At 47.5% G+C, this 24,114-nt stretch overlaps 1 protein-coding gene and 1 long non-coding RNA gene across 9 annotated transcripts in view; one reads left to right on the forward strand and one right to left on the reverse strand.

Annotated features, from left to right (window-relative positions):
• Positions 1–7,597, forward strand: part of BEND7 (BEN domain containing 7) — a 46,774-nt gene extending 39,177 nt beyond the window's left edge. For 2 of the 6 annotated variants that reach the window (XM_017807729.1, XM_017807734.1), the window contains 2 exons: positions 946–996; positions 6,489–7,597. In XM_017807729.1, coding sequence (XP_017663218.1) covers positions 946–996; positions 6,489–6,607 — 170 coding nt within the window. In that variant the 3' untranslated portion in view covers positions 6,608–7,597. Of the gene's footprint in view, positions 1–945; positions 997–2,337; positions 2,416–5,690; positions 5,990–6,488 lie in introns of those variants that run through there. The other 4 variants (XM_017807733.1, XM_017807730.1, XM_017807731.1 and 1 more) reach the window with 4 other exon arrangements.
• Positions 1,273–24,114, reverse strand: part of LOC108493855 — a 29,323-nt gene continuing 6,481 nt past the window's right edge. The window contains exons 1-5 of one of the 3 annotated variants that reach the window (XR_001873625.1): positions 22,395–22,621; positions 20,826–21,136; positions 19,125–19,691; positions 14,075–14,080; positions 1,273–1,283 (exon numbers count right to left, since the gene is read on the reverse strand). This is a non-coding gene — a long non-coding RNA (uncharacterized LOC108493855). Of the gene's footprint in view, positions 1,284–14,074; positions 14,081–19,113; positions 19,692–20,825; positions 21,137–22,394; positions 22,622–24,114 lie in introns of those variants that run through there. The other 2 variants (XR_001873624.1, XR_001873626.1) reach the window with 2 other exon arrangements.

Raw genomic sequence — 24,114 nt, forward strand, 5'->3', positions numbered from 1 at the left:
TCCAAACCGTTCTATGAGTCAGTAATAATGGGCTTGTCCTTTATGACCTCACCTAGTTTGCTGAAGATCTCACTGTGCTATAAAGGCCTTAAATGTCATGCAGTGCAAAAGACAAAGGTAATAGGATTTTGGATAGGGCTTGTGTGGGTTAGGCACTGATTTCCTGTTACACACCTATGACTTACTCAGGGTTCACATGCACCGTCCTGGTACTACAGCTTGACAAGTCCCTGCACATCTGCTGAGCGCAATGAGCTATCTTTATGCATACCCTTGGCCTCTGGCAAATGGGAGATGAACAAATTAGGCTTTTAGCCTTCCTTCACCGTGGGCCAAATTAAGTCAAATGGTCTTGCATAAGCTGTGGGTTGAAAGCACGTGTGTGTACATACACAGTAATTGCCTGCGTGGTTACGTGCCTCTTTTAATTACACTGGGCACCCACCTGTGTCTTTGAAGACATTTTACCCTAGTAAATCTGGCCCCTGCAAAATGAGCCTGCTTGTGGCCACAGGAAGTCTGGGTGCAGGAATGGGGGTGTTCAGGCTTTCCCTGCAGGCATGGGGTGACGACAGCTGTCGGAGGGTGGAGTTCCAACCTGGGAGGCTCTTCCTCCAAGGTACCGCTGGGGGTTTTTCTTGTGACTTTATCAAACAATCGCAACTCCTTTTATCATACAGATACCCTGAAACCTTAAAAAGAGCAAGTGTTGCTCCATCCCATTGCTGGCAAAACTGCTTCTTAATACCCACCTCCCTCTTCTGAGTTTGCATTTTTATTATATGACCTTTTCCTCCAAGCGGTGAGTTTTTAACTGAGTACTTGCAAATTGCAGCTGAGGAAAGTAGATAGAAAATGCAAAATCACTCCACAGTCTGTAGCTTTTTAATCGCATTCCCCTATTCAGTGAAAGTAATGAGATTTCTTGTTTATATTTGTAATCAGCAGAGGCAACTGACTGTGATGAGAAGCCGGGCATTTCTCTACTACAAACAGGTAAAATGCATTAAAATTTTTATCAGCCTCCAGTATGCGTGTTTGTTTATTTATGGCACAGAAGCAGTTTTCAGTAATCCTGGCTTGCCGTGTACAGCTGGGTAATTGCACACAGGACTCTCCTATCTAAAGTTTTGAGTGGCCTGTATTAAAAAACAAATGCATCGGAATCTTAACATTTTCCCCTCAGTTTCATATTCATAAAACCTCAAGGTGCATGGGAGCAGCTAAGCTAATAAGGCCAGTAAGTTACCCTTCTTATGCCAGATAGGGACTTGTGCTCATCCCTCATATTTCTGGGAGTACTTTTATTTTTTAACAGAGTTCTCAGTAGGGACAAACACAATAATTTGTAATGTGTTCAGCATCTGTTCGGTTGTCCAAGTTATTAGCAATAATATCTTGGACTCACAGAAAGATTGCAGAGATATTTATATGCTAGTTAAGTGTTGATTTACTTATTCTTGGAAGTGCAGCCACCCTGCCTTAAGAGCTTGACAGTTGCTAAACAGCAGCTTGGCTTTGTAGCTGTGTGGACTGGGAAATAACATATTTGAGCGCTGTTGCATTTGGTGTTGAAATCAAGACAAGCCGAGACTGAAATTTGAAGCACCCTCTCATTAAAAGTCAGTCCATCTATAGGTGCCCTGATGACAGGAGCTGAGCTGCCATCCTCTGAAAATGCAGTGGGGCCAGAGTCTGGGGAGATGGTCATTTCCCTGCATTTCAGAGTCATTTCCCTGTAATTTCACCGAGATGATGCCCCTTATCCCTAAAGCCAAATTAAAAGGAGGGAGGGTCTTAAGCAGACAAATAGATACTGCGGTTTTATGCTATTTCTAAGGTGCAACAATGAAGAGTGGTTGGAGATGAGCGATTCCATTGCTGTGAGGAGCAGGACAGGGCTGATAACTGGGTTGCTGAGCACATGGCACAGTACCTGACAGCTGTGGGGAGGACAGCAGACCACCAGTAACCATCACAGCATCTGTCTCTTGTGCAAGGGCTCCCTAATCCCTAATTGCCTGAGGGCTGGAGAAGGAGCTCTCACACACCGCGGCTGTGTGCAGGAGCAGCAGCTGCCAGCCGTGGAGCGCTGTCGGAGCACGTGCAGTTACTAAGGAGTAGGACCAGCGGAGCAGCTGGGAGGACAAGCAGCTTTAGTCTGGTTCTGGCATGGTCCCAGCGGGGGCTGGGAGCACGCGCTGCCTGGGATCTGCCGCGCTGCTTTCCTGGCCAGCCGCTGAATAATATTTCAGGGTGCGCTCCTGATAATGGATGCAGGAAGCTCTGGCTTGAAAGGTCTCTTCCAAGTGACATCCTGTTCGTTTCTTTTATCAGGGAGGGAAGCAATTCCGCTGCGAGAGGACCCTCATAAAGGTTGCTAATGCGACGCAGTGTTATCTTTTCATCGCTCTGGTAATCACATTAAGGAGCAGAAGTAGCGGTTTGCTGCGCGTTTCTTTGAGCGCGGCTTCTGTAGTTACTACTTGTGTCGCTCATCGGGGGTGGAAATGAGGGTGCTGAGAGGGTTGTGGTAGAGAAGGCGACACCCTTTCCTCTCCACAGCAGATCACCATTGTGGTATGCTTGCCTGTGCACCTTTGAGCGTTCATGCATGCAGTTTCTCAGCTGGAACACTTGTTTGTGATTCGTACTACTCCATAGTACCCATGGAAGAATGCCTAAATAAACCACACTGCAGATTGCACTGGGGGGAAAGTGATGCTCACAGGCTGTAAGCCAAGTGTTTGACTCACACCCATTATTATATGTGTGCAAGTGCCTCTTTATAGTACATACCCCTGTCATATCATACTGTTGTTGGAAGCAAAATATCTAAAGTGATATACAGACAGTATAATGACAGTAATTATTATGAATCAAAATACAGATGCTTTCTATCAAGGAATAGCAAAAGAGGTGGGATATGACTGTTACAGAGGTCTTTCCATGTTTTAGTACAGCTGGTTTTATAAAGAAGTGTTACTGACAGATTCTTTAAAGAAGAATTCATTCAGGTGTCTTCTCTGTTTAGCTTGAAAAATCTTCAGGGAAAAGGCTCTCTGACTGTGTGTTTGTACAGTGCCTGGTGCAATGGGCCTTGGTTGCAGATAAATCATGGACTCAGGAAAAATTTCTACTCTGAAAGGGTTTTCCAGCATTGGAACAGGGTGCCCAGGGAAGCAGTGGAGTCACTGCCCCTGGAGGGATTTAAAAGGCATGTAGGTGTGCCACTCGAGGGCATGGTTATTGGTGGGCTTGGCAGTGCTGGGTTAATGATTGGACTTGATGATCTTGAGGTCTTTTCCAACCTAAATGATCCAGTCATCAGTCGTTAACCTGGTGTGTTGGTAACCAGAGTGAATTGGGTTGCTTGAGGGGATCTTGCAGGAGACTGGATGGGGAGAAAAGATAGAAGCTATCTGTGAATGGTTGCTGTCTCGATCTTCTGTGACTGAAAAGACTTGTGAAGGAAAAGCACCCTAGAGAGAATTATTTGAATCAATGGCAAATGTTGGTGCCAAAAAAAATGGAAAAAATCAGATACCTTTAATCTGCGTTTCCGGCTCTGTCAGTCTATGACACTGGTGGCATGAAGAAGAAGGTCTGGATATATGTGGAATAGCGATGCTGAAATGCCTCAATCAACACAGTTTTGGATCACACCCTCTAGCTGAGACTTCATTTGGGACACCTCAGTGAGAGGTGTGGTTGCTCTCAGCTCTCTTCATTATTGGTGGGAAGAGGACTGCTTCCAAAGGGAGGGTCAGGTCAGCTCCAGTTGCTTTTGGAGGTGTCTCTCCTTTGGTGCTGGCACGACCAGGCTCTGAGTGCAGTTCACTGGTGCAGGTGCACACAGCCTGGTTTGAACCAGCTCCCTCTGTGCCCACAATTAGCAAAGTCCTGGGCTCTGAGGAGATCAGGGGGTGTTTTGTTTTCAGAACTCTCTTTTGGAACTCAAAAGCCTGGTAAAAAATGGAGATGGTATATCCTCATAAAACTGAGGAAGACATTTTTTCCCAATTATATTTTAGCACTTCAGAGCAGAAATGATGCTCCCATTGTAAAATCACCCTCCACACTAAGAGGGCCTTGGCTTTAAAGGCTGTTGATTGAAGGATGTTTAAAGTAAATTGCAAGAACTGTGGCAGTTAATCTTGCTGAGAACTTTGGTCCTTTGACAAATAAATCTCAAGAAAATACTAGAAAAATTTTCTGTAACAAATGTTATCAAAGCTCAGATCTTGCAGAGTTCCAGCTTTTGCACCTACCAAAAGCTGAAGGCTGCATCCAGACCTGAGCTGAGACAGAACAGACAGCTCCAGGGGTAATTATTGCAGGCTAAATGGGAAGAGTGAGTAGTTTCCGGGTGATACAGGATACCTAGAAGGTGTGAGATAGATCTTTATCAGGATGACAATGTGGCAGCTTTTAGAATCTTTCTGTCTAATTTGGTATTGCAAAAAGGCTCATCTTATTTTGGTCTACAGTTTCTGTGAAGGATCTGAATTTTGTATTTGAAAAGGAAGGCATAACCCATAAGTTCTGCATGTGGAAACAAATGTAAGCCAGCTGAAACACCCTTTTCTTGAATCCTTATCTCAAAAATTCAATTTGAAAGATACAGGCAGATATAGGACCATGAGGGAGCCCTCCTTGGACCACAGCTGAGCTGAGAGTTTGTGTAGTTTCTCCACGCTGGGGTTAATTTCAAGATGAGAAAGAATTTTGATATCCCTAAAGGAAGCTGAAACACTAACATCCCAATCCTCAGGTCTAGGGGTGATACAGCTTTGTGAAAAGATGAGAGCAATCTCTTGGTAAAGAAACAGATGATAAGAAAACAGCAACAATCCAATTCTATACAGGTTGTCTCCTTTTCTCTTGAAATACAATATCAAGAAAACGAAACTTGGAGGCAAAAAAAAGAAAAACCCTTTTTGAAACCTTAAATATAAATCCTTTATTGTAATATAAATCTTTATCCTTTCAATGTGTGATTGTATGAGTCTTTGCTTTTCATTGGGGTGTATTTGCCTCTCAGGCTGATTGATGTCTGTCTTCTATTTGCCCTGTGTTCTTAACGCTCTTGTCGTAATTCTTCTGTCCATCTTTTCATTGTTCTGTTTAGAAAAAGCATATTCTTAAAGTGCTTTAAAAAAGATGGGATATAATCATACTGTGCACCTTTTATATATATATATTTAAAAAATATATATATATGTATTCTCCCATATGCATTTAAACTGCTGTGGAGTGTTTGGGGGTTTTTTTTCCGAATAAGATCTCGAAGTACTCCAGGTTTAAAATTCATGTGGTGCTTTTTTCACTTCTTCAGAACCGTAACTTCAAAGGGGTGAGCATCACAGTGCAGTTTGTGCCAGAGCCTAGTGCAGCGCTGAAATGGGCTGCACTGTGTGTTGTGTGAAAAACTTCGCTGGCAAATTTTGTATTCAAAAAAAATCTATTTAATTTGCTTTTCTTTAGCCAATTGAGCTCTACTCTAAATGGAACTCAGCAGCCGCTGCCTGTGTGCACACCAGCAGTTCAGCCCCATCACAAAATTAAAGTTAAAACTCAAATACGTAATTTCCATAATTCTAAAGTATCAGCTTTTTTGTTGCAAATTACTGATATGTTAAATTTTTATGGGTGTTTAACCTATTTCTTCAAACTCTTTCTCCCTCCAGGTAACCTTTTCGACACCACAACAGATCATCTGCTAGATGCAAACCCAGATTTTTCAGTTTGAATTTCACAATCAGTGTTCTTAGCGGATAGAAACACCCTCTCCTGTCAATAACATTCTCGCAAGCTCGGCATGAGAACTTCAGCATACTGGAGGATATGGACATCCATATAGTTTTCCTTACAAGTTTGTGTTGTTTCCATGCGTTTTCCATGTAAAACCACCAGATTGCTTCACTGTTCTCCATCTTAATTAAAGGTGATTTCCCTCCATATTCAATGCATTACTGAATTAGCGGGGTATCCACTCTGAAGTCGTTCTCTTGCCTTTGTTTTTCCTCCATGATTGTATTTTTCCATGTGATTGTATGCTTGCCAGCAGTGTTTCATCTTAAGCCACGCAGAAGTGGTGACTCTTCCTGCCCCCAGGGACCAGGGTAGCATCTCTCTCCATTGTGAGCCCTGGGGGCTCGATGAGCACTTGATTTGCCGAAGCTCTTTGCTTCTGCAGACCCACTTTTCCTTTCCTGGCTGCTGCGGTACCAATGACCAGTCATACACAGCTGTGATTAAAAAGTCCTTGCTGGATTTAGGTGGAAATAAAGCCAGATTCCTCCTAGCAGTCTCCTAGTTACAGCAAGGAGAAGCTATTCCTCAATTTCCCCTACATGGTCCTTGTGCAGTGGCTCTCGAGCATCTTTGTAGAGCAGATTGCTGGAGGTGGTCATTCTCCCCTCACTGTTCCCCCCAGCTTGCCCTACCACCTCAATCTCAAAATGTGTTAATTTTTCAATTTCCAGGAAGCGAGTCTGCTCACTGTGATTTTTCAGCCACTGCCCTTGGTGACAACATTCACCTGTTTTTAAAAAAAAAGTCACCTTTCGACTGGCACTGTGTTGATATCTCAGCAGCTGAGTGAATCGATCAAGAAATTGCACTACCCTCTTAGACGTGGAAAGGGTTGGTCCTTTCAGGTCAGGGCTGAGGTAAAGCTGTACACAGCCCTCCATGCGAACCTTCACTTCTGCACCTTTCATCAGCACTAAATTCACTTTAAAAATGTTGGGAAAAAATCTAGACAGTCTTGCCTGCAACACCTGTCGTTTGAGCATGTTTGCTGGAATTCGAGGGACAGCGTGCTAGAGCCTTTACCATTGTGTTTCCTTTCCCTGTGTGTATCTTAGGTACATTTGGTTTTCTTGGAAACTATTTGGCCTTTTGAGTGTCTCAACAGAAGTGCTATTACAAAGTGGGATGGTTTTCAAAATACTTAATTTTTTTTTTTAACAACCCTAAAGCTCGTTTCTCGGATGTCGTAGAATACCCACAAATAACACTGAAGCCAACGGGAACGGTTTGTTCTCTTGGCACCTGAGAAACCAGGCTCCCAGCCCTTCCCCACCCACCTTCCATGGACTTTTAGGAATGACCATATTCTCTCTGAAACTGTGGAATAGATTGAATGTGCACTGCAAACCTTAAATTTTGAGTCTTTCCTTCCTTCGTGGCTTGGAATTGCCTGCATTGGGCAGGGGACTCCAGTCCGTCGTGTCCGTATCGTAACCCTTCAGCAAGGAAATCAGCATTTTGTAAATTTGGAAGATTGCATTTGTGTTTACTTACTGTGACTACTGTTCAGACTTTCTTCAGAAATCTTTTTATAGGGTTTATTAGAGAGAAGAAAAAAAAAATCATTCCATATTTAGGTAAAAATGTCTCAATCTTCTGTATATATGTTTTATTAATATGTAAATATTTAGATATTTTTAAATTACTATGTTCTTAATAAAGCGACAAGGGACTAGTTGTGAAATGGTGTATAACATTGTGTTGTGTTGCCGATCTCTGGGAAATCCTCTTTGTCAGTTCAGAAACGAAAACCTACAATAAATAACTTTAATTGCATGTGCGTTCCTGTGTTCTGTGCTGGATTCACATATTTTAGAGGAATTAACTGGCAATTAGTGGACTACACAGGGAAAAGTCTAGGAAAACCTTAAAAGTTTCCACCACAGTGCTGTTTTTCCAGCTGGCTCAGCCGGGAACCATGCTCCCTGCCAATCACAACAACATCTATATCCAATCACATAATAACTCTTGAGTATTAAGTACTGATATGCTTGAAGTCTAATTTTACTTGAATTAGGTGCCTTTGTGATCTGCACTTAAAAGGTTAAGCTCTGCTTCTATGGAAACAACACAAGGGAAGGACAAACCAACACTCATAATTTGGAGTAGCGGCAAAGATATATGCTTGGTAATTCATTATCACACCCTCATCAAATGTTGTTTAGCCTTAGAAAATATTTCCTGCAAAAACACGTTCCTGGTAATCTTCCGTCAATTACAAGGAGCCAGTGGAGTGAAAGAGTGGCTCGCCACACCTTTTTGGCTTTATATAAGGAGTGCTAGGGAAACACTGCTGGTAAAAAGTCTGGTGAGAGTTTCCTTAACATTTTGGTGGCTGCACGGATCAGCTGGAGCTGGGTGCATGTGTTGCATCCGTGTGGCATGGCACGAGTTAGTGCAGGCCCTCCCCAGTGAGGAGTATGGAAAGAGCATCTAAGCCATAGATCACAGGGTGGTGTGGGTTGGAAAGGACCTTTAAAGCTCAAACCCCGCTGCCATGGGCAGGGACATCTTGCGCTAGACCAGGTTTCCCAAAGCCCCATCCAACCTGCTCTTGAACACTTCCAGGGATGGGGCATTCACAGCTTCTCTGGGCAACCTGTGACAGTGCTTCACCACCCTCACAGTGAAGAATTTCTTTCTAATATCTAATCTAAACCTACTCTCTTTTCCTTTAAAATTGTTGTCCCTTGTCCTGTCACTGCAGGCCCCAGTAAAAAGTCCCTCTCCATCTTTTTTATGACCTCACTTTAAATATTGAAAAGCCGCTATAACGTCTCCCCAGAGCCTTTTCTTCTCCAGGCTGAAAAACCCAAACTCTCTCAGCCTTTCTCTACAGGAGAGGTGCTACAGCTCTCTGATTATCTTTGTGGCCTCCTCTGGACCTGCTCCAACAGTTTCATATCTGGGAACTCCAGAGTTGGACACAGCAATTTAGGTGGGGTCTCATCAGAGCCAGTTAGAGGGACAGACTCACCTCCCTCAAACCGCTGGCCACACTTGGTGTGATGCAGCCTGGGATACAGCTGGACTTCTGGGCTGTGATTTCACGTTGCTGGGTCATGTCCAGTTTTATATCCATTTATCCATCCGTCCCCAATCATATAATCATGGAATCCTTTAGCTTGGAAAAGACCCTTAAGATCAGTTCCAGCCACTAACCCAGCACTGCCAAGCCCACCTCTAAACCATGTCCCCAAGTGCCACACCTACACATCTTGTAAATACCTCCAGGGATGGTATCTCCACTTCCCTGGGCAGCCTGTGCCAGTGCTTGACAACCTTTTCAGGGAAGAAATTCTTAATATTCAATCCAAACTTCCCCTGGTGCCATTTCCTCTTGTCCTGTTGGTTGTTAGTGTGGAGAAGAGACCGACCCCCAGCTAGCTACAACCTCCTTTCAGGGAGTTTTAGAGAGTGACAAGGTCCTCCCTGAGCCTCCTTTTCTCCAGCCTAAACACCTCCAGCTCCCTCAGCTGCTTCTCATCAGACCTGTGCTCCAGACCCTCAACCAACTCCATTGCCCTTCTCTGGACATGCTCCAGCACCTCAATGTTTTTTTGTAGGAAGAGCCCCAAAACTGAATCCAGGATCCAAGGTGCAGCCTCAGGTGCTGAGTACAGGGCAACAATCACTGCCCTGTTCCTGCTGGACACACTATTGCTGATAAAGGCCAGGATGCTAAAGTGTGGCTTTGTTTGGCTTGTTTTTTTTTAAACAAGGGGCAGGTAAATACACTGTTATTTGTAACATTGAAGTGGAGCACTTTAAATTGTATTTAAGCTACAATTATGAGCAAGAAATGTTGCTGTGTGCTGCAATTTGCATGGCACTAAATCTCATCTGTGCTGCAAAGCCACCAGAATGTACTCCTGCCAGGCTGCAGTTTCACCTGTTGAAACAGCTTTAGGATGGAGCCAGTGCCATCATCAGCACCCACACATGAGCTCCAGCCGAGCTCCAGCATCCTTGCTGGGCCATTCATCCCTCTGTCCTGTGTGCAGGACATTGAGATTAATTCTTTGGCTGAAAGAAATCCTTCTGAAGCTGAAGAGGAAAAAGGATATCCTCCTGGTAACATGAAAGGAAACTGGAGCCTGAGCTTTATAAAAAATGCATTAATTGCAAGACAAGAAGAAAGTCATCTCAGGTGCCTGTGACATGTTGGTTTAGAAACGGCTGGCTGAGTCTTTTGGGGGAAACACAGGCTGTCACATCAGAGTGGTTTGGGGACGGATGGTCTTGATGCAGCCACCCCTCCAGTAGAGAAAACTTCACCCCAAAAAATCTCCCTTCTGCTGAGGCCTCACTGGGAAGCACGTCTCTCCTTTGCTGGGGAAGGGAGGGGACATGGTTCTAGGAAAAAACCCATGGAGACTCCTAGAGAAACAGATGTAGCCAGGATTTTGCAAGAAAAGTAACCCCCTTGTGCCTGTTCTCCTCTAAATCTAAAGGAGCAAAGTGCCTTGTAGGAGGTGCTGAGACAGCCCTTCTCCCTCCACTGGCTCTCCCACTGCTCGCTCGAGCATCCCCACAGCTGGGCTGGGGCAAGGACCTTCACCCCTTCCTGCCACACTGTCATCACAGAGAAGCACAAGAGAGGTTTGTACAAGTAGGTCAGGTATGATTTCTCATCCGTCGACTGCTAATAAAAGCCACCGATGTGAAACCTATAACATTATGTGTATAAATAATTTAGCTCTGGTGTGTAAACATCAATTCTGGGCTCAAAAAAACCCATAATAATTCCATGAGCTTTTTCTCCTCCCCTCCATGCATATGTTGTTATGCCTGACTGCTAGTGAGGGCAGAAAATAGCTGATAGTGGTGGAATTTGGGAATGGGGGACACACACACACCCCCTTTGTGTTTCTGCACCGGCTCCTTCCTCCACCCAGATCCTCATAGGTGTAAAGGAATCCAATGTAACTATATTTTAAAATGTTCACAACACTACAGTTGGCCCCGAAGCTACCAAACAGTATGGGGTGAAGAGCTTCATCCACCTCTGCCCAGCAAGAGCCATCACAGGTGACACAACCACAGTGGCCCGTGGCTCCTTCTGGAGCGTGGCCGTGGGGCCAGATTGGGGTGGCAGCCATCACCATGGCCAGGGATGTCCCCTGGTCATTTCCATCACCGACTCACTCAGGAGAAATGTCATTTTTAGGTGATGCCTGGGCAGGTCAAGGTGGATGGAAAAGGCCAATCCATGTAGCTCTGCCATCCACTGACCTTCAGGTGGCTTGGAGGACCTTCCCTGCCCCAGGGTGGTTCAGCAAACCATCATATGGACGGCACGTGCACAGACTGGGAGGTGCTCCTGCACTCCAGCAAAGGAAATCGGTTCATGAGACTTTAAAAGAAGCCTCACCAGCAGCAATGCTTCCACAGCACAGTATCCCTGCTCTGCTTTTGCCCTGTGCCCAGCACTGCCCCAGAGTCACCAGGTGAAAGTGAGTGTGGGCTGGAGAGGGACGAGGGGGCATTTGCATGTCAGGACACTGTGAGCTGTGCCAGCTGCCCAACGAGTCACCGTGAAGTCAGCGCGGATGGCTCTGGACTGGAACCAGCATGTGGCTATTGCCATTACTGCGGCTTAGAGAAAGCAAAGATTAATGTAATCATTTAATCCCAAGAGATTTCAGGATTCACCGACTGTATCTCATGTCTCCATTCATCACGGCACAGGGGATGTGTGTAAACTGCTCTGCTCTTAGCTGGACCTCTGCTCCCTCCTGATTTCCCTTTCCCTGAGCTCCTGCACGTGAACTCAGAGCCCAGCTCTCCCTGCTGCCACATCCCTGACTCCTGACACAGCTGTGGTGGGTCCTGCCCACAGCATCCGACCCACTTTTTGGCTGGTGGCACCACCCACCCTTTGTTTTCTTGACTTTTCCTAGTGATGGCTCAATCCCCAAAGCCCAGACACCTTCACCTCCCTGATCTGATGCTGGTAGCAGCAGTAGGTTTTCTGCTTCCTACATCTCCATCCACTCTGCCCATACTGGGATGATGCTGTGGGGAGAGCCAAGGGCAGCCAGACTGGGCTAGACACCCTGCAGGGAATGGGGTTTGCCTCAGGGTTAGAAAAAACCTTTGCCTGCATAAAATTGGCCCAACCACCACATCCTGGCCGGACAACAGGACAGCATCAGTGACACCTGGTGACTTGCCATGTATTTGTCCTTTCTATCCCTCTGGTCCAGGATACCACACATGATCTGACACCATAAAGACACCCTGCTTGGGGATCCTGCTGCCCTCGCTCCCTCCTCCATGGCTAAAACACAGGCAGAGGCTTCTGAGCAGCCCATGGCTACCCTGAACACCCAGGTGCTGCTGCCAGTCCCCAGGAAGGGGAGCCAGGACATGGTAGAGGATGTGCTGCATCCCACAGAGATGGAATTTTGGGTGCTTCCACCAGATCTCCTCCATCTCCTGGCTCCCCTGCTCAACAGGGCATCATCTTCCTGGCTTCATCACCTGGACAGCATAGAGTGCCAAACCCCCGTGCATTAACAAAGATTTTGCATTTATAATTCACTGCAGAAATGAGCTCCTTTACTGCCCTCCACTGAGCGTGATGGATCATTCCCCATCTCTCATTTAAGGTCTCCTTCGGGAAGACCTTCTCCCTTGGCCATTGGTCACCCACACGCAGGCCCACAGCACCCATCCCAGAGGAGTGACATCCCTGCGGATTGCCCTGACCCAGGTGCAGCACCTTGTCCTTGGCTTTGTTGAACTTCACAATGTTCAGCTGGACCCACTCCTCGTGCCTGCCAAGGCGCCTCTGGATGGCATCCCTTCCCTGCAGCACATCATCCACACCACTCAGCCTGGTGTCATCTGCAAACCTGCTGAGGGTGCCCTAGAAACCACTGTTTGTGTCATTGATGATGATATTAAATAGTACCAGTCCCAGTACGAGTCCTTGGGGGACACCACTCCTTACTCCTTTCCACGTGGACATGAAATGTTTGATCAAACTCTTTGGATAAGGCCACCCAGTCAATTCCTTATCCACCTAACAGCTTCTCCATATCTCTCCAATTTAGAGGGCAAAGTGTAGGGGAATGTATTAAAGGCCATCCAGAAGCCCTGAACATGAGGCTTGTAGGTCATACAGGGTCCAACACTGTGTGAAGAGTAATCAGGTGGCAGCGTGGCTCACCAAGGTCTTATCTCTGTCATGGAGTCAGAGACATTCCTATCCACTGAAACCCCCTCTGTGTTGGGTCTAGGGTTGCTGTGGGGCTGAGAGCTCTTCTCCTGACCCCACAAATCAGGTGCTGTAGATGCACACAGGATGCTAGCACAGCAACACCCCAGATGCCACCTACCCAAGAGGCTCTGACCCATGGAAACCCAACCTTGGCACCTAGAGCCAGGACTCAGAGGCTCCAGGTACGAGCATGCTTCATGCTGCAAGTTTTGATCCTTGAAACCATGAGGCAGAACACTGCTGGGCCGACCTTGAACAGCCCTCACATCTTCTCTGTCCTCCTCCCTTGCTTCTCCGGGGAGTGGGGGGAAGGTGAACCCACCCACCCCGACACAAACCACTTTGCTTTTGTCCCCCAAGCCCTGCTGCGAGTGCGAAGGTTAATGCACAGGCAGCGCTGCCCTTACAGGGAGGGTTCGCCGCGGAACCCCGGATCTCTTCCTCCAGAAACAAATTGCTCTTCAACTATTGCCATCTTGTGGCGTCTGTGACCCGTTACTTGTTCCTTTTATCTGCTAATGGTGTTGGTGAGAATCAGCAATGTACACAGGCAATTTTAAAATGAAATGTAAATGAATCAGAAATGCCTACGGAGGAGCCATTAGCATAAATCCAATCAAAGGGCTTTGTTTAACTTGTTAAAAATGACTAAATATTTAGTGAGTGTGGGTGGGTGAGGTGATTCTTGCTCACACTCGGGAAGTTTTAGAAGCAAAACTGATGCTGGTATCTTAAATGGCTGAACTTAAAAGCAATTTTCTACTCCGAACTCTGCCTCATTGGTCTATAACTCACTGGAATAGTGTCCCCTGTTCAAGATCACCTCTAAAACATTATCTTTGCTTCTAAGAGCAGTCGACTCACTCAACAAGGATATTTGGACTCTCGTGAGCTTTGCAGGGGTCTCCTGGCAGTGGGGAGTGCCTTGGAGCAAACCCTGCCCATCCCAGACATGCCTATGGTCACAATGCAAGGCAGCAGCACCATCTGTACAGGACCCCCCTCCCCAGCTCTGTGATGCACCACAACGATCACCTGGGGCATCACAGACTAGATATGAAGATACTTTTTACAATGAGTGTGGTGAAACACTGAAGAGGTTGCCCAGAGAGGTGGTAGATGCCCCATCCCTGGAAAAATTCAAGGTCGGGTTGGATGGGGCTCTTAACAACCTGTTTTAGGTGAAGATGTCCCTTTTCATGGCAGCAGGGTTGGAACCAGATGACTTTTAGAGGTTCCTTCCAGCCCAAACTATTCTGTGATTCAATTAGCAAGAGCTGTTCCTGTGCCTAGAGTATTTGTCCAAACTGGTAAGACTGGGAAGGGTTCCATGCTCTGTCCCTGGCACTTTCTGCTGAGTGTCAGGAGGTGCATGTGAAGCTGAGGTTTGGTGGCAGTTTAAGTGGCACAAGCAGACCTGCCACAGCCCTCTGTGTTTCTCTGCTGCAGTCCACCCATCCCACATCCACTGCTCACGCTCTGACATCCACAGCAGCTTTTGCAGAGCCACACAGACTAAACTAACCCACAAGTAAAAGGGAAAACCCCCATTTTTTTGAGCCCACATCTATTCCCTGACCCATCACTTATACCACAGACATACAGACAGTGCTAAGAATATTAGTCATAGTAAGGTTTGGCTCTACAGCTTGGATTAAATAAAAAAACTGAGTTAAAAACAACACTCAGACTTGGCTCTTCTGTGACTCCTTTGGGCTCCACAGGCATCACTCAAGCAAGCAGCGGACAGGGCTTGGGGCAACGCTTTGCCTTTGGGAAGAGCAGCTCTTTCCTGCTGGTTCGCTCTCTGGAGTGGAGTTGCATGGGGCAGGTGTTAATTGCATTTCTGGAAATCAAAGCAGTCACTGCTGAGGCTGTTTGCTGGTCTTTGCTTCGCTGCTCCCCCAAGCACACCTTTGCTTTCCCATCTGCATGGGAAAATACTTCACCCAGAGGGATGCCTCTCCCCAAGGATCCCCAAGCCGCTCCAAGCATTTGCCCCCTTCCGTGGCCCTATCCCACAACCCGAGTGTGAGGTCCTGCAAAGGTGGATGTTGCTGTGGAGAGTTTACTTAATGCCAATCCTGGGCACAAATCCTGGGAAAACACACTTGAAACTGGCTGCACAGGGAGAAAGGGGGGTGGGGGGTGGGAAAGGAAACAGTTGCAGGGGATGAGAAATAAATGGAGAAATTGGAAGATTTGATGGGTGATCGTTGCTCTCCCTATCTGTTTTGGTGTTTTTTTCTTTTAAATGCTGGAAAAAAATCCTTTAGGATGATGTGGAGCACCACTCTACAGTGCTTCCCACTACTGCTGGTCTGGTCTTCTGAGTGCAGGGCTGAATTTGGGGGTAGAGAGGCTGCTTCACCCTCCTCCATCCACCCCCACGTCCCAGCCAGTCCCACCAGAGGGGTCTCACCTCCTGGCAGCTCCAATATCAATCATTCCAGTGAAACAGCCTTTGCATCTCTTGGTGCATATAAATTAGGGGCTTCCCAGGAGTTTCTTGGGGGAGTTGCTGCCTGCGGGCTCGGCTCTGCAAACCCCACTCTCCCTGCTGGCTGGACAAGATGCAGGACAGATGTTTATGTTCCTCCTCTGTTATGAGACTCTTATGGCAACATGCTCACATCCAACCCCTCAAGGACAGCAAACCACCAAGGCGTTTGGGTTTGGTTTACTTTTGCTTTTCCAAAGGGAAAAATACACCATTGCAGAGTGGTTATCCCTGAGGAGATGAGTGGTCGCATTGGGCACACCTGGGCTCTTCCAGGGCACCTCACCTGCAGCCCTGAGAGTGCTTTGATGATGTTACACCTGTTTCCCAACAATTAGGTGTATAAACAGCTTTTCCCCTTTTGCTCAAGTCTGGGTGCCTAGCTGGCACAATTCCAGGTGGGATCCAGCTCTGTTTAGGCAGACAACAATTCAAGTGTGTTTATTGGATCCAGATTAGATGCTCATCTAATGGGTACTGCTGGGGTGGAAGAAGGACCGGGGGCAGGGACAGACCTGGAGGGCTGTGTGTCACTCTATGGAGGGGAAAGGGAAGCTGGGGGCAGCAGCACCCACTACTCCCACCCCCTTCCTTTCCCACAGGCAGAACAGGCAGGGTTGCCGAGGTCATTTTGATCCTTGCAACAGCTGCCTGTTTTCCTTGGGAGCTGTTGTTTCTCTGCTCCTGTGTCCGACCAGCCTCAGTTCAGCATCAATACTTCAAAACCCAAGCACCTAAAGCAAGACAGAATCCAAGCTGAGGCCTTCAGCCTATCAGTGCTGGAGGAGAGGAGCATGTCCCACTTGCATCTTGATGGGATCTGGGCAAACTCCTCTGGATGAAGCCCCAGTGCCACTGCATCAGTCCTGCTGCCAGATCTGAGAGGTCTTTTAAGCTGAAAGAGAGTAAATTGAGATTGGACGCAAGGAAGATGTTTTTTGTGATGAGGGTGGTGGGGCACAGGAACAGGCTGCCCAGGGAAGCAGTGGATGTCCCATCTCTAGAAGTATTCAAGGCCAGGTTGGATGGGGCTTTGAGAAACCTGCTGTAGTGAAAGTTGTTGCTGTCCATGGCGGGGGGATTGGACTAGAAGAACTTTAAAGGTCCCTTCCAACCCAAATCAGTCTGTGATTCTACAATTTCATGGTTTAAACAGCACATTTCCCTCTGCTGTGCTTTGGCAGCAGGACATTTCCCCCACGGATCCACCTAAACTCCCACCCATCAATACCACCTCCCCCCACCAGCAACAGCATAGGGCTGGCAGTGGTGAGAGGCACAAAAATCCTGGATGGAGAGCAAGAGAGGATTCCTTGCCAAAGAAATTATCTGAAGCAGGTGGTTCCAGCTCGGAAGAACTCAATTTATATTCCCAAATGACATGCCGGGAGCTGCTCACAGCTCCATCAACAGGCACGATGCAGGCGAGGCAGATGTTTCAGTGAGTGCCAGCAGCTGGAATAGGATTGCTGGCTCAGCTTGGCTGCACCCATCGCTCCAGACGGTAATTTGGGAAGTCAGTGTTCAAGGCTTATCCCAAGGGAGCCTGTATCGGGTGGCTGCAGGTCTGGCTGGCGGGATCGCACGCTCGTTGTGAAACAAAGCAGGGTGGCAGCGTGTGGAGCCGAGCAGGAGGTGAGACTCCTGGATTATTTATAGGCTGCAGCCTTGGCAAGAATCTTGGCACAGGAAAGCACAGGGTGTATGGGCTGTGCATGGGGCTGAAGCAGCCCCGTGCTGGTGATAATGGGGTTGTGCCGGTGCCATCCACGTGGCAGGAGCGGCTCTGCCCAGGGCATGTCCCAGCCACAGGAATTTTTGGGGATGCCCAGGCACAGTGTTATGGGATGTGGCTTGGGGAAACAAAGCCTTACAAAGGGTGAGGGACACAAGGAGAGTGCTAGCAGGCAGTGTGAGGCACGAGGCTTGTCCGCCAAAGCAGGTGTTGTCGGCACAGGTGAAATTCCAGGTCTGGAGGGGGAAGGAGGTGGTTCCTTTGAGGGCTGGGCAGCAGTGCTGAGGGGAGCGTGGCAGAGGCTGCTGCATCAACCAGCCCTGTGTGCTTGTTTTATTTTCCATGTGGTGATCAGTAAGAAACAGCAGCTCTTCTGTGTCTGCTGCTGCCCCAGCCTGGCAGGGTGTTGATGAAATGTTCCCCAGGTGTGACATGGCAAGGTGTCAAACAGGCCAAGACAGCAAAGGCAGGGGTGGGAATACCAAATCCAATGTAATTAAGGAGAGATGTGGGTAAGGCCAAGGGGGATTCAGCAGAAGCCACCCCTGATGCTGCAAGAGGCCATGGGAGAGCACACAGGCACATCCCAGCCACAAAGTGCCACCTTCCCAAATTGCCCACAAGGCTTCCTGGAGCCAGGCACACTCTCACCTAAGGTGCAATGCATTCTGCCTGCCCCGGGGAGAGCCCTCACCACTGCAGCCCAGGGCTGATGGCTGTTCATATGAGCCATGTATATGCCCAGGTAAATAAATAGGTAGAAACTGGGAGGTGGACTTTCCCTTGGGGTTTTTTGGGGTGGCTGAGTGCAGGAGCAAAGTATGAAATGCTGCAAAAGGGATGAGAAAGGGAAGGACGTAGCGAGGGTGTCTCTTCATAGGAAGTGTTAGAGCAGATTTACAGCACCACAGCGTTTAACTACTGGTGCAAAAGCACCCAGTGGCTCCTGGCCGTGCACACAGCAAGAGGAGAACAAGCACCAAGACCCCAGCAGCATTCGTGTACACACCGCCCTCCCCACCTCACATCAGCAATCTCTGGAAAACGGGGTCCAGGTGAGTCTTGTCGGACCCCATTGATCATTCATAGCATCACCCTGTTTGACTGGTTTGTGGTGCAGGTTGGTTAGGGCTCAGTGCTGGAGCAGCATCCAGGACAGAGCCCTGGACAGGACCTCTGTCCATGGGTGCTCCCTCCACGGCGGATGCTCACCTGGCTGCAGGGGATAAATACCACCTGCAAAAAGACAGAGGAAACTGGACTTCCTTAAACTGCTGTAAAACACGATGGGAATGTTTAATAAAAGCTAAGAGGCGGATATCCTTTACTTGGCTTGTGATAAAATCTCACATTAGAGGCTATTAAGGCACCTTATCAAAGGTTAAAGGGGCAAAGTCCCCATTTGGCGACAGAAAACAAAGACAGACAACATCTGCTCCTGGAAGCAAAAGGGAGCAGACACCAAGGCACAGCAGAGGTCACTACTGGCATCATTATTATTTAATACCGCTTGTATATTAATGAGATTCAGGAAAAAGACAAAAACAAGGCAAACAGAGCCAACAATAGCCCAAACTTGCTTTGCTTTGTCAAAACAGAAAGAGGTGGGGGAAAAGCTGTGATGTGAGACGTGTTTCACACGAGAAATTGTCATGCTACAGTTAAGAGTTTTCATATCAAAAGCATTTAACCAGCCCCACATGCCAGTGGAAGTAGTTTCAGTGCATTAAACCTTGTATTCAGCCCAAGTGGGGCTGAACCAGCTGGTCCCATTTTACCAGCCACTTCATTGTGATTCTGCAATGAAAAAAAAAATCACAAACACTTTCACTGTCATTTCTTACCCTGGTTTTAATCAGCGATATTTCCTCATGCTCTTGTGATGCCACAGTTTCTTAGTTACGAACATTGCAGGGGGGAGGCTGCATTGTTTATTACCAAAAAAAAAAAAAAGTTTCTGCTGACATTTAATGAAAAGAACAGGAGAGTTCAAATGTTGATCATTTTGTAAACACCGACGACGCAGAACCAAGTCAGAAGCCTACATGGATCAGAAATATTGCTTAGATTTAACCCGGATGTGTACACAACAAAGCACCGTGGCCAAAGAAATCCGAGCTGCTAATAATCCATGCTCCAAGTCACCCAAGGAAAAAAGACTGATGAAATGCAGGCCCTGCACCTGTAAAGGCTACAGACATCTGTCACGTCCTCAGGTCAGCACAGGAGGCAGCTGCCTTTGATGAGTGATCAGGCTCACAGAGAGCTCACAGAAGGCTCTACCTTCTTCTCTTTCTCCTTTTTGCACGGCCTAAGGTGCGCAGAGCACATCGTTCTCATGGCATGGGACGAAATCACTCCAGACCTTGGAATTTCTGCTGGAGATTCTGCACACAGATGGCAAAAAAAGCCTTTGGGGAGAAAAAAAAAAAAAAGGCAATTTGATAAATTTTTAGAAAACCATTACTTAACTCTAGGAAAATGTTCCATGAAGCAGGTGGTTCCAGCAGTGTGGGCTCTGCCCAGGGCTGTTGGATCCATCACTACTTTGTTAGGGTTTTGCTTATGATCCTGCATCAAAAGGACATTCCCTGGGTGCACAGGATTCCCCTTCTGATCCCACACATCCTCCAGCAGCTGTTTCAAGCGTGGGGCCCCTGCAGAAGCACAGGGCACATGTGTGCTGGTGCCACAACACTGACCTGAAGCTGCAGTGGAGATGTGGCTGCTCCCTTTTGGCTTGGTTTTTTTGACAAAGCTGCTTTCCTGCCCACCACCTGCCCATGCACAGCCTCAGCCCAGCACAGGCAGGAGGGACTGGGGCACATGTCCACTGGGACACGTCCAGATCCATCTGAGGATGCTCCATCATCACCTGTGCCAAGAAGTTGCTTTTAATTAATCAGGGCAGTCAATTATGCACAGTGCCCATCTCCATACCCCGGTCCTGTTTAGCTTTAGCTCACATCCACACAGGTACTAAAAGGCTGCATGGATACCCCTCCATGTGTTTTCCTTCTTGGAGACTCTTTCCTACAACTCTGTCTTCAGATGTGACCATCCCACCCCCAGAAACCATGGAGAAGGACAGGGGCAGCCACTGGCATGGCATCCACAATGCAAGTGCCTCTCTCCCACTCCTGAGTGTAACACAGGACACATGGCAGCATTGCCAGACCTCACCACCTTGGCATGAATTCCATGTATTCACATTTTCTTTCAGTCATGTTACCACTCGGAAATCTCAATTTATTTTTTTTCCCTCCCTATTAAAGAAGTGTCTAGTCCTCATGGATGTGGGGCAAAAAAAAAGATGAAAATATGATCCAATTCCCTCTCCCCTCCAAATACCTCAGAACGAAAAAACCTGTAAGTCAGGGCTTAAAATCAGCAACATTCATCTTTTCTTTTATCTCATGGTTTTTCTTATGTTTCATGCATTTTTTTTAATTTTTTTTAATGAGGTGATGGTGGTAGAGGCAATGGCTAAATGCTGGAGAAATGTGAGATCAGAGCATCTGATTTCCAGCTCTCAGGATACTCACAGGCTTTTTTTCAGACTGAAATCATCTCTCAAAGAGCATACAGACACAATACAAGGCCAGTGCTCAGCAAATCAGCTGGATCGATGGCAATCAGAAGATCCTGAGATCTTCGGCCTCCCCTCCATCCCTCTGGGAGGAGGGAGAGGCACCAAAGAGTTCAAATTCCAGGTCATGACTGCAGATGCCACGTCCTTGATTCATCTCTGCTGCCTGCTGTCGAAACCACCAGCCAAATGCCCCACAGCTGCTCATGGAGAAACAGCTTCTGTGTGTCGAGCTTGAAATGCTTCTGGAGAGCAACATGGAGGAGTCTGAAAAGCAATTAATTATACAAATATTAGTGACTTCCTAAATATGCTCAGTGCCAGGAGCTCCCATGCACCTCTGGTCCTCTGCACCACGATCCAGGGGCACTACGTTCACTGGGAGATTAAAAGAGTAATTAAAATTAGGCAAGAAAAGCAACATTTTAATTTTTTCTCTTTCTGCTTGTTTTTAGGCAGCACTTTTTCAAAGCCAGTTGCACAAAAAGCAGTCTTTGAATTAACAGGCAATTACCTAATTAGGTACTTAACTGCAAATTACATGAAGCAAAGTGCCTGTTTTATCTATTTGGAAATGTAAAACTGGGCCCTGTGCTATCCCTAACATGGAAATTCTCTCCTTTGTGGGGAAAACTTGTCTGGCATGTAAATCAAAACAAGTCTTGAGTGAGAATCATCTGACTTAAATCAGTTGGGGAAAGGGTCTTTAGAAGCACACAAAGCACTTTCAGAGAGGAAAATGAACTGAGAAGACACTGGAAATCAGACTCGTTAAAGATATGTCAGGTTCCAGTGATTTATATATTAAATGCATATGAAAAAACAGGATGCTTTGTAAATCAGTGGTGGAAAAAGGTTGACTTGAGCAAATTCTCTGGGGCAAGGGATGCCCTGGCTATTAGGTACTGAAGCACAGCACGGCTTTTATAGTTGTGCTGAACTCATCACCACCTGCTGCAAAACAAGATTATGTTTTTTTCTGAAGCATGCTCAAAAACAGATTTTGGTTAACAAAAGTCACCAGTTGATGCAACTCAGCCAGGTTGCAACACTCCTGATGTAGTACCCACAGCCCTCCATGGGCCACACATCAATGGAGACCTTTGGAGGTGACACCTGAGGGAACCTCTGGCTTCCTGGGGTGAGGAGAATGAGAAATCCGATTGGGAAAGATTTCAGGCGTGGAGAGACATTTATGGAGCCTGAATGGACTCTACCGGACTGACCTGTTATCCCCCATTTTAATACCAGTTTCATACCCAGTTTAATGTACCCCAATGTTATTCCCCTTGGTCCCTCAGATTTTCCCTCCAAAAGTTGTTTACTCCCCCGTTCTCCCCTGCTTTTCCACTCCTCTGTCACTGCTTGGCTGAGAGTTGCCGCAGTGCAGAGTGAGCCCCCATTGGTCCCTTCCCCTGGATACCCATAAGTTATGCCCACCTTTCCCCTGTCTCCCAATCCTGTCTCACCCTTGGTTGTCAGTCACATGCACCTCCCCAGTTATGAATTCTCCCCTCAGACTTACCCTATATAAGTTCCTGTGTTCTCTTAATAAACTGGCATTGCACCCAGACCCTCAGCTGTGTCTGAACCCTTTTGTGTGGTGCCGCGTCCCCTTCCCTTTTCCCCTTGGGCTGTGGCAGATGGCGCCCAACGTGGGGCACAGTTGAAGGTCTCTCATATTGAGAGAACTCCTGCGTCCTCACTTGGGCTCAGAGATCATCAGGAGTGGTGATCATCCCGCCATGCCCCCCAGCTGGACAAACGACTGTGGGCTGCGGAGTCGCACGGGTCGACGCACCAGAAGAAGGTGAGCAGCTGGGGACAATCCACTTCCCACCCCGACACCCTCACCCAAAAAACAAAAAAGGGAGGAATAGTAACATCAAGGACTGTCGCAGAAGTCTTTATAACACCAAAATGGGACTCTCGCTGTCCACCTCCCAAAAATTCGTTTACAGACACCTCAAAGATTTTATCATCGAGCACAGTCACCCCCTCGATAAAAAATCCGCTAAAGCACTCGCCAAGTGGCTGGACCACAAAGGTCATATACTTACAGAGGATACCTCTGTAGACCAGTGGCAAGCCATTGGATACAGCTTATGGCGAGATAATGACGGGGGACCCCGGACAGCAAAAGAGGCGCTGATAGCATGGAGGCTTGTTCTGATGGTGCTACAGCACCAGATGATGAGCAACGAATGACAGCCTCCATGAGACACCTACTACCAGATCGAGACTGACCAAGACACAGACACAGGATGGCGGGAGGGAAGGAAAAACCACCTCACGGCGTGCACAAAATGGCATCGGGAAGAAGGGAGGCAAAAAGCATGAGGAGCGAAGGCGGGAAAAGTCGCCGCGGGAGTCACCAGCGCGGGAAAAGAGGGGGCGGACCCCCTCGGTACCACCCTCTAAACCGCCTCCGCCCCCACCTGCGCGTGTCAGGGACCCCTCCCCCAACATACCCATACACACACCCTCTCCCTCCAGTTCCGCCTCTTCACCGGAGAGACCTCCCTCTAGGGACGGAAGGGTAGCGAGGGGCTGGGCCAGGGCGAAGGTCAAGTCCGGTTTCCGGTAACATGGCCATTCCCATAGGGCCTGTACCACCGAGGCCTACCCCACCTGCCGCTACCCCGACTCGGACACAGATTACTCGCAGCACTCCCCTGAGAGGCAATCAAAACAGCCTAACATCTGGAAAGCCTTCAGGGAAGAGGCTGCGCAGGCAAATGATGTAGACTTTCTTAAAGCATTCCCTATATACCTAGAAGAGGGCAAGGCCCCGGAGTGGAGGCCTATCTCCTATCCCATGCTGAAAGATATAAAGAAGGCGATAGTGGAGTATGGGCTAGGAGCGTCTTTTACCACTGCCCTCTTAGAATCATTTTTCCTGGCTTACACACTAATCCCATATGATATATGGGCAGTAGTGAACAGACTTTTTTCCACTGTACAATCCTCTGTTTTTGAAACAGAATGGAAAAAGCTGATCACTAGTTATGTTAACGAAAAAATGGAAAGAAGGGGGATTCCGGTGAGACAGGCCATAGACATGCTTTATGGCGAGGGAAATTATTCAAGCAGAAACGATCAGGCCAGAATTGAACCCAAATTTTTAGATGTTACAAAAGAATTGGCAATGGAGGCGGTCAAGAGGGTGGTGGACGGCTATGTCCAGACCCCCTCTTTCACATTAATTAATCAGGGCCCCAAAGAACCTTTTGTGGACTTTATTA

This window comes from Lepidothrix coronata, unplaced genomic scaffold, assembly GCF_001604755.1.
Source record: "Lepidothrix coronata isolate B3197 unplaced genomic scaffold, Lepidothrix_coronata-1.0 Scaffold20, whole genome shotgun sequence".
Taxonomy (NCBI): Eukaryota; Metazoa; Chordata; class Aves; order Passeriformes; family Pipridae; genus Lepidothrix; species Lepidothrix coronata.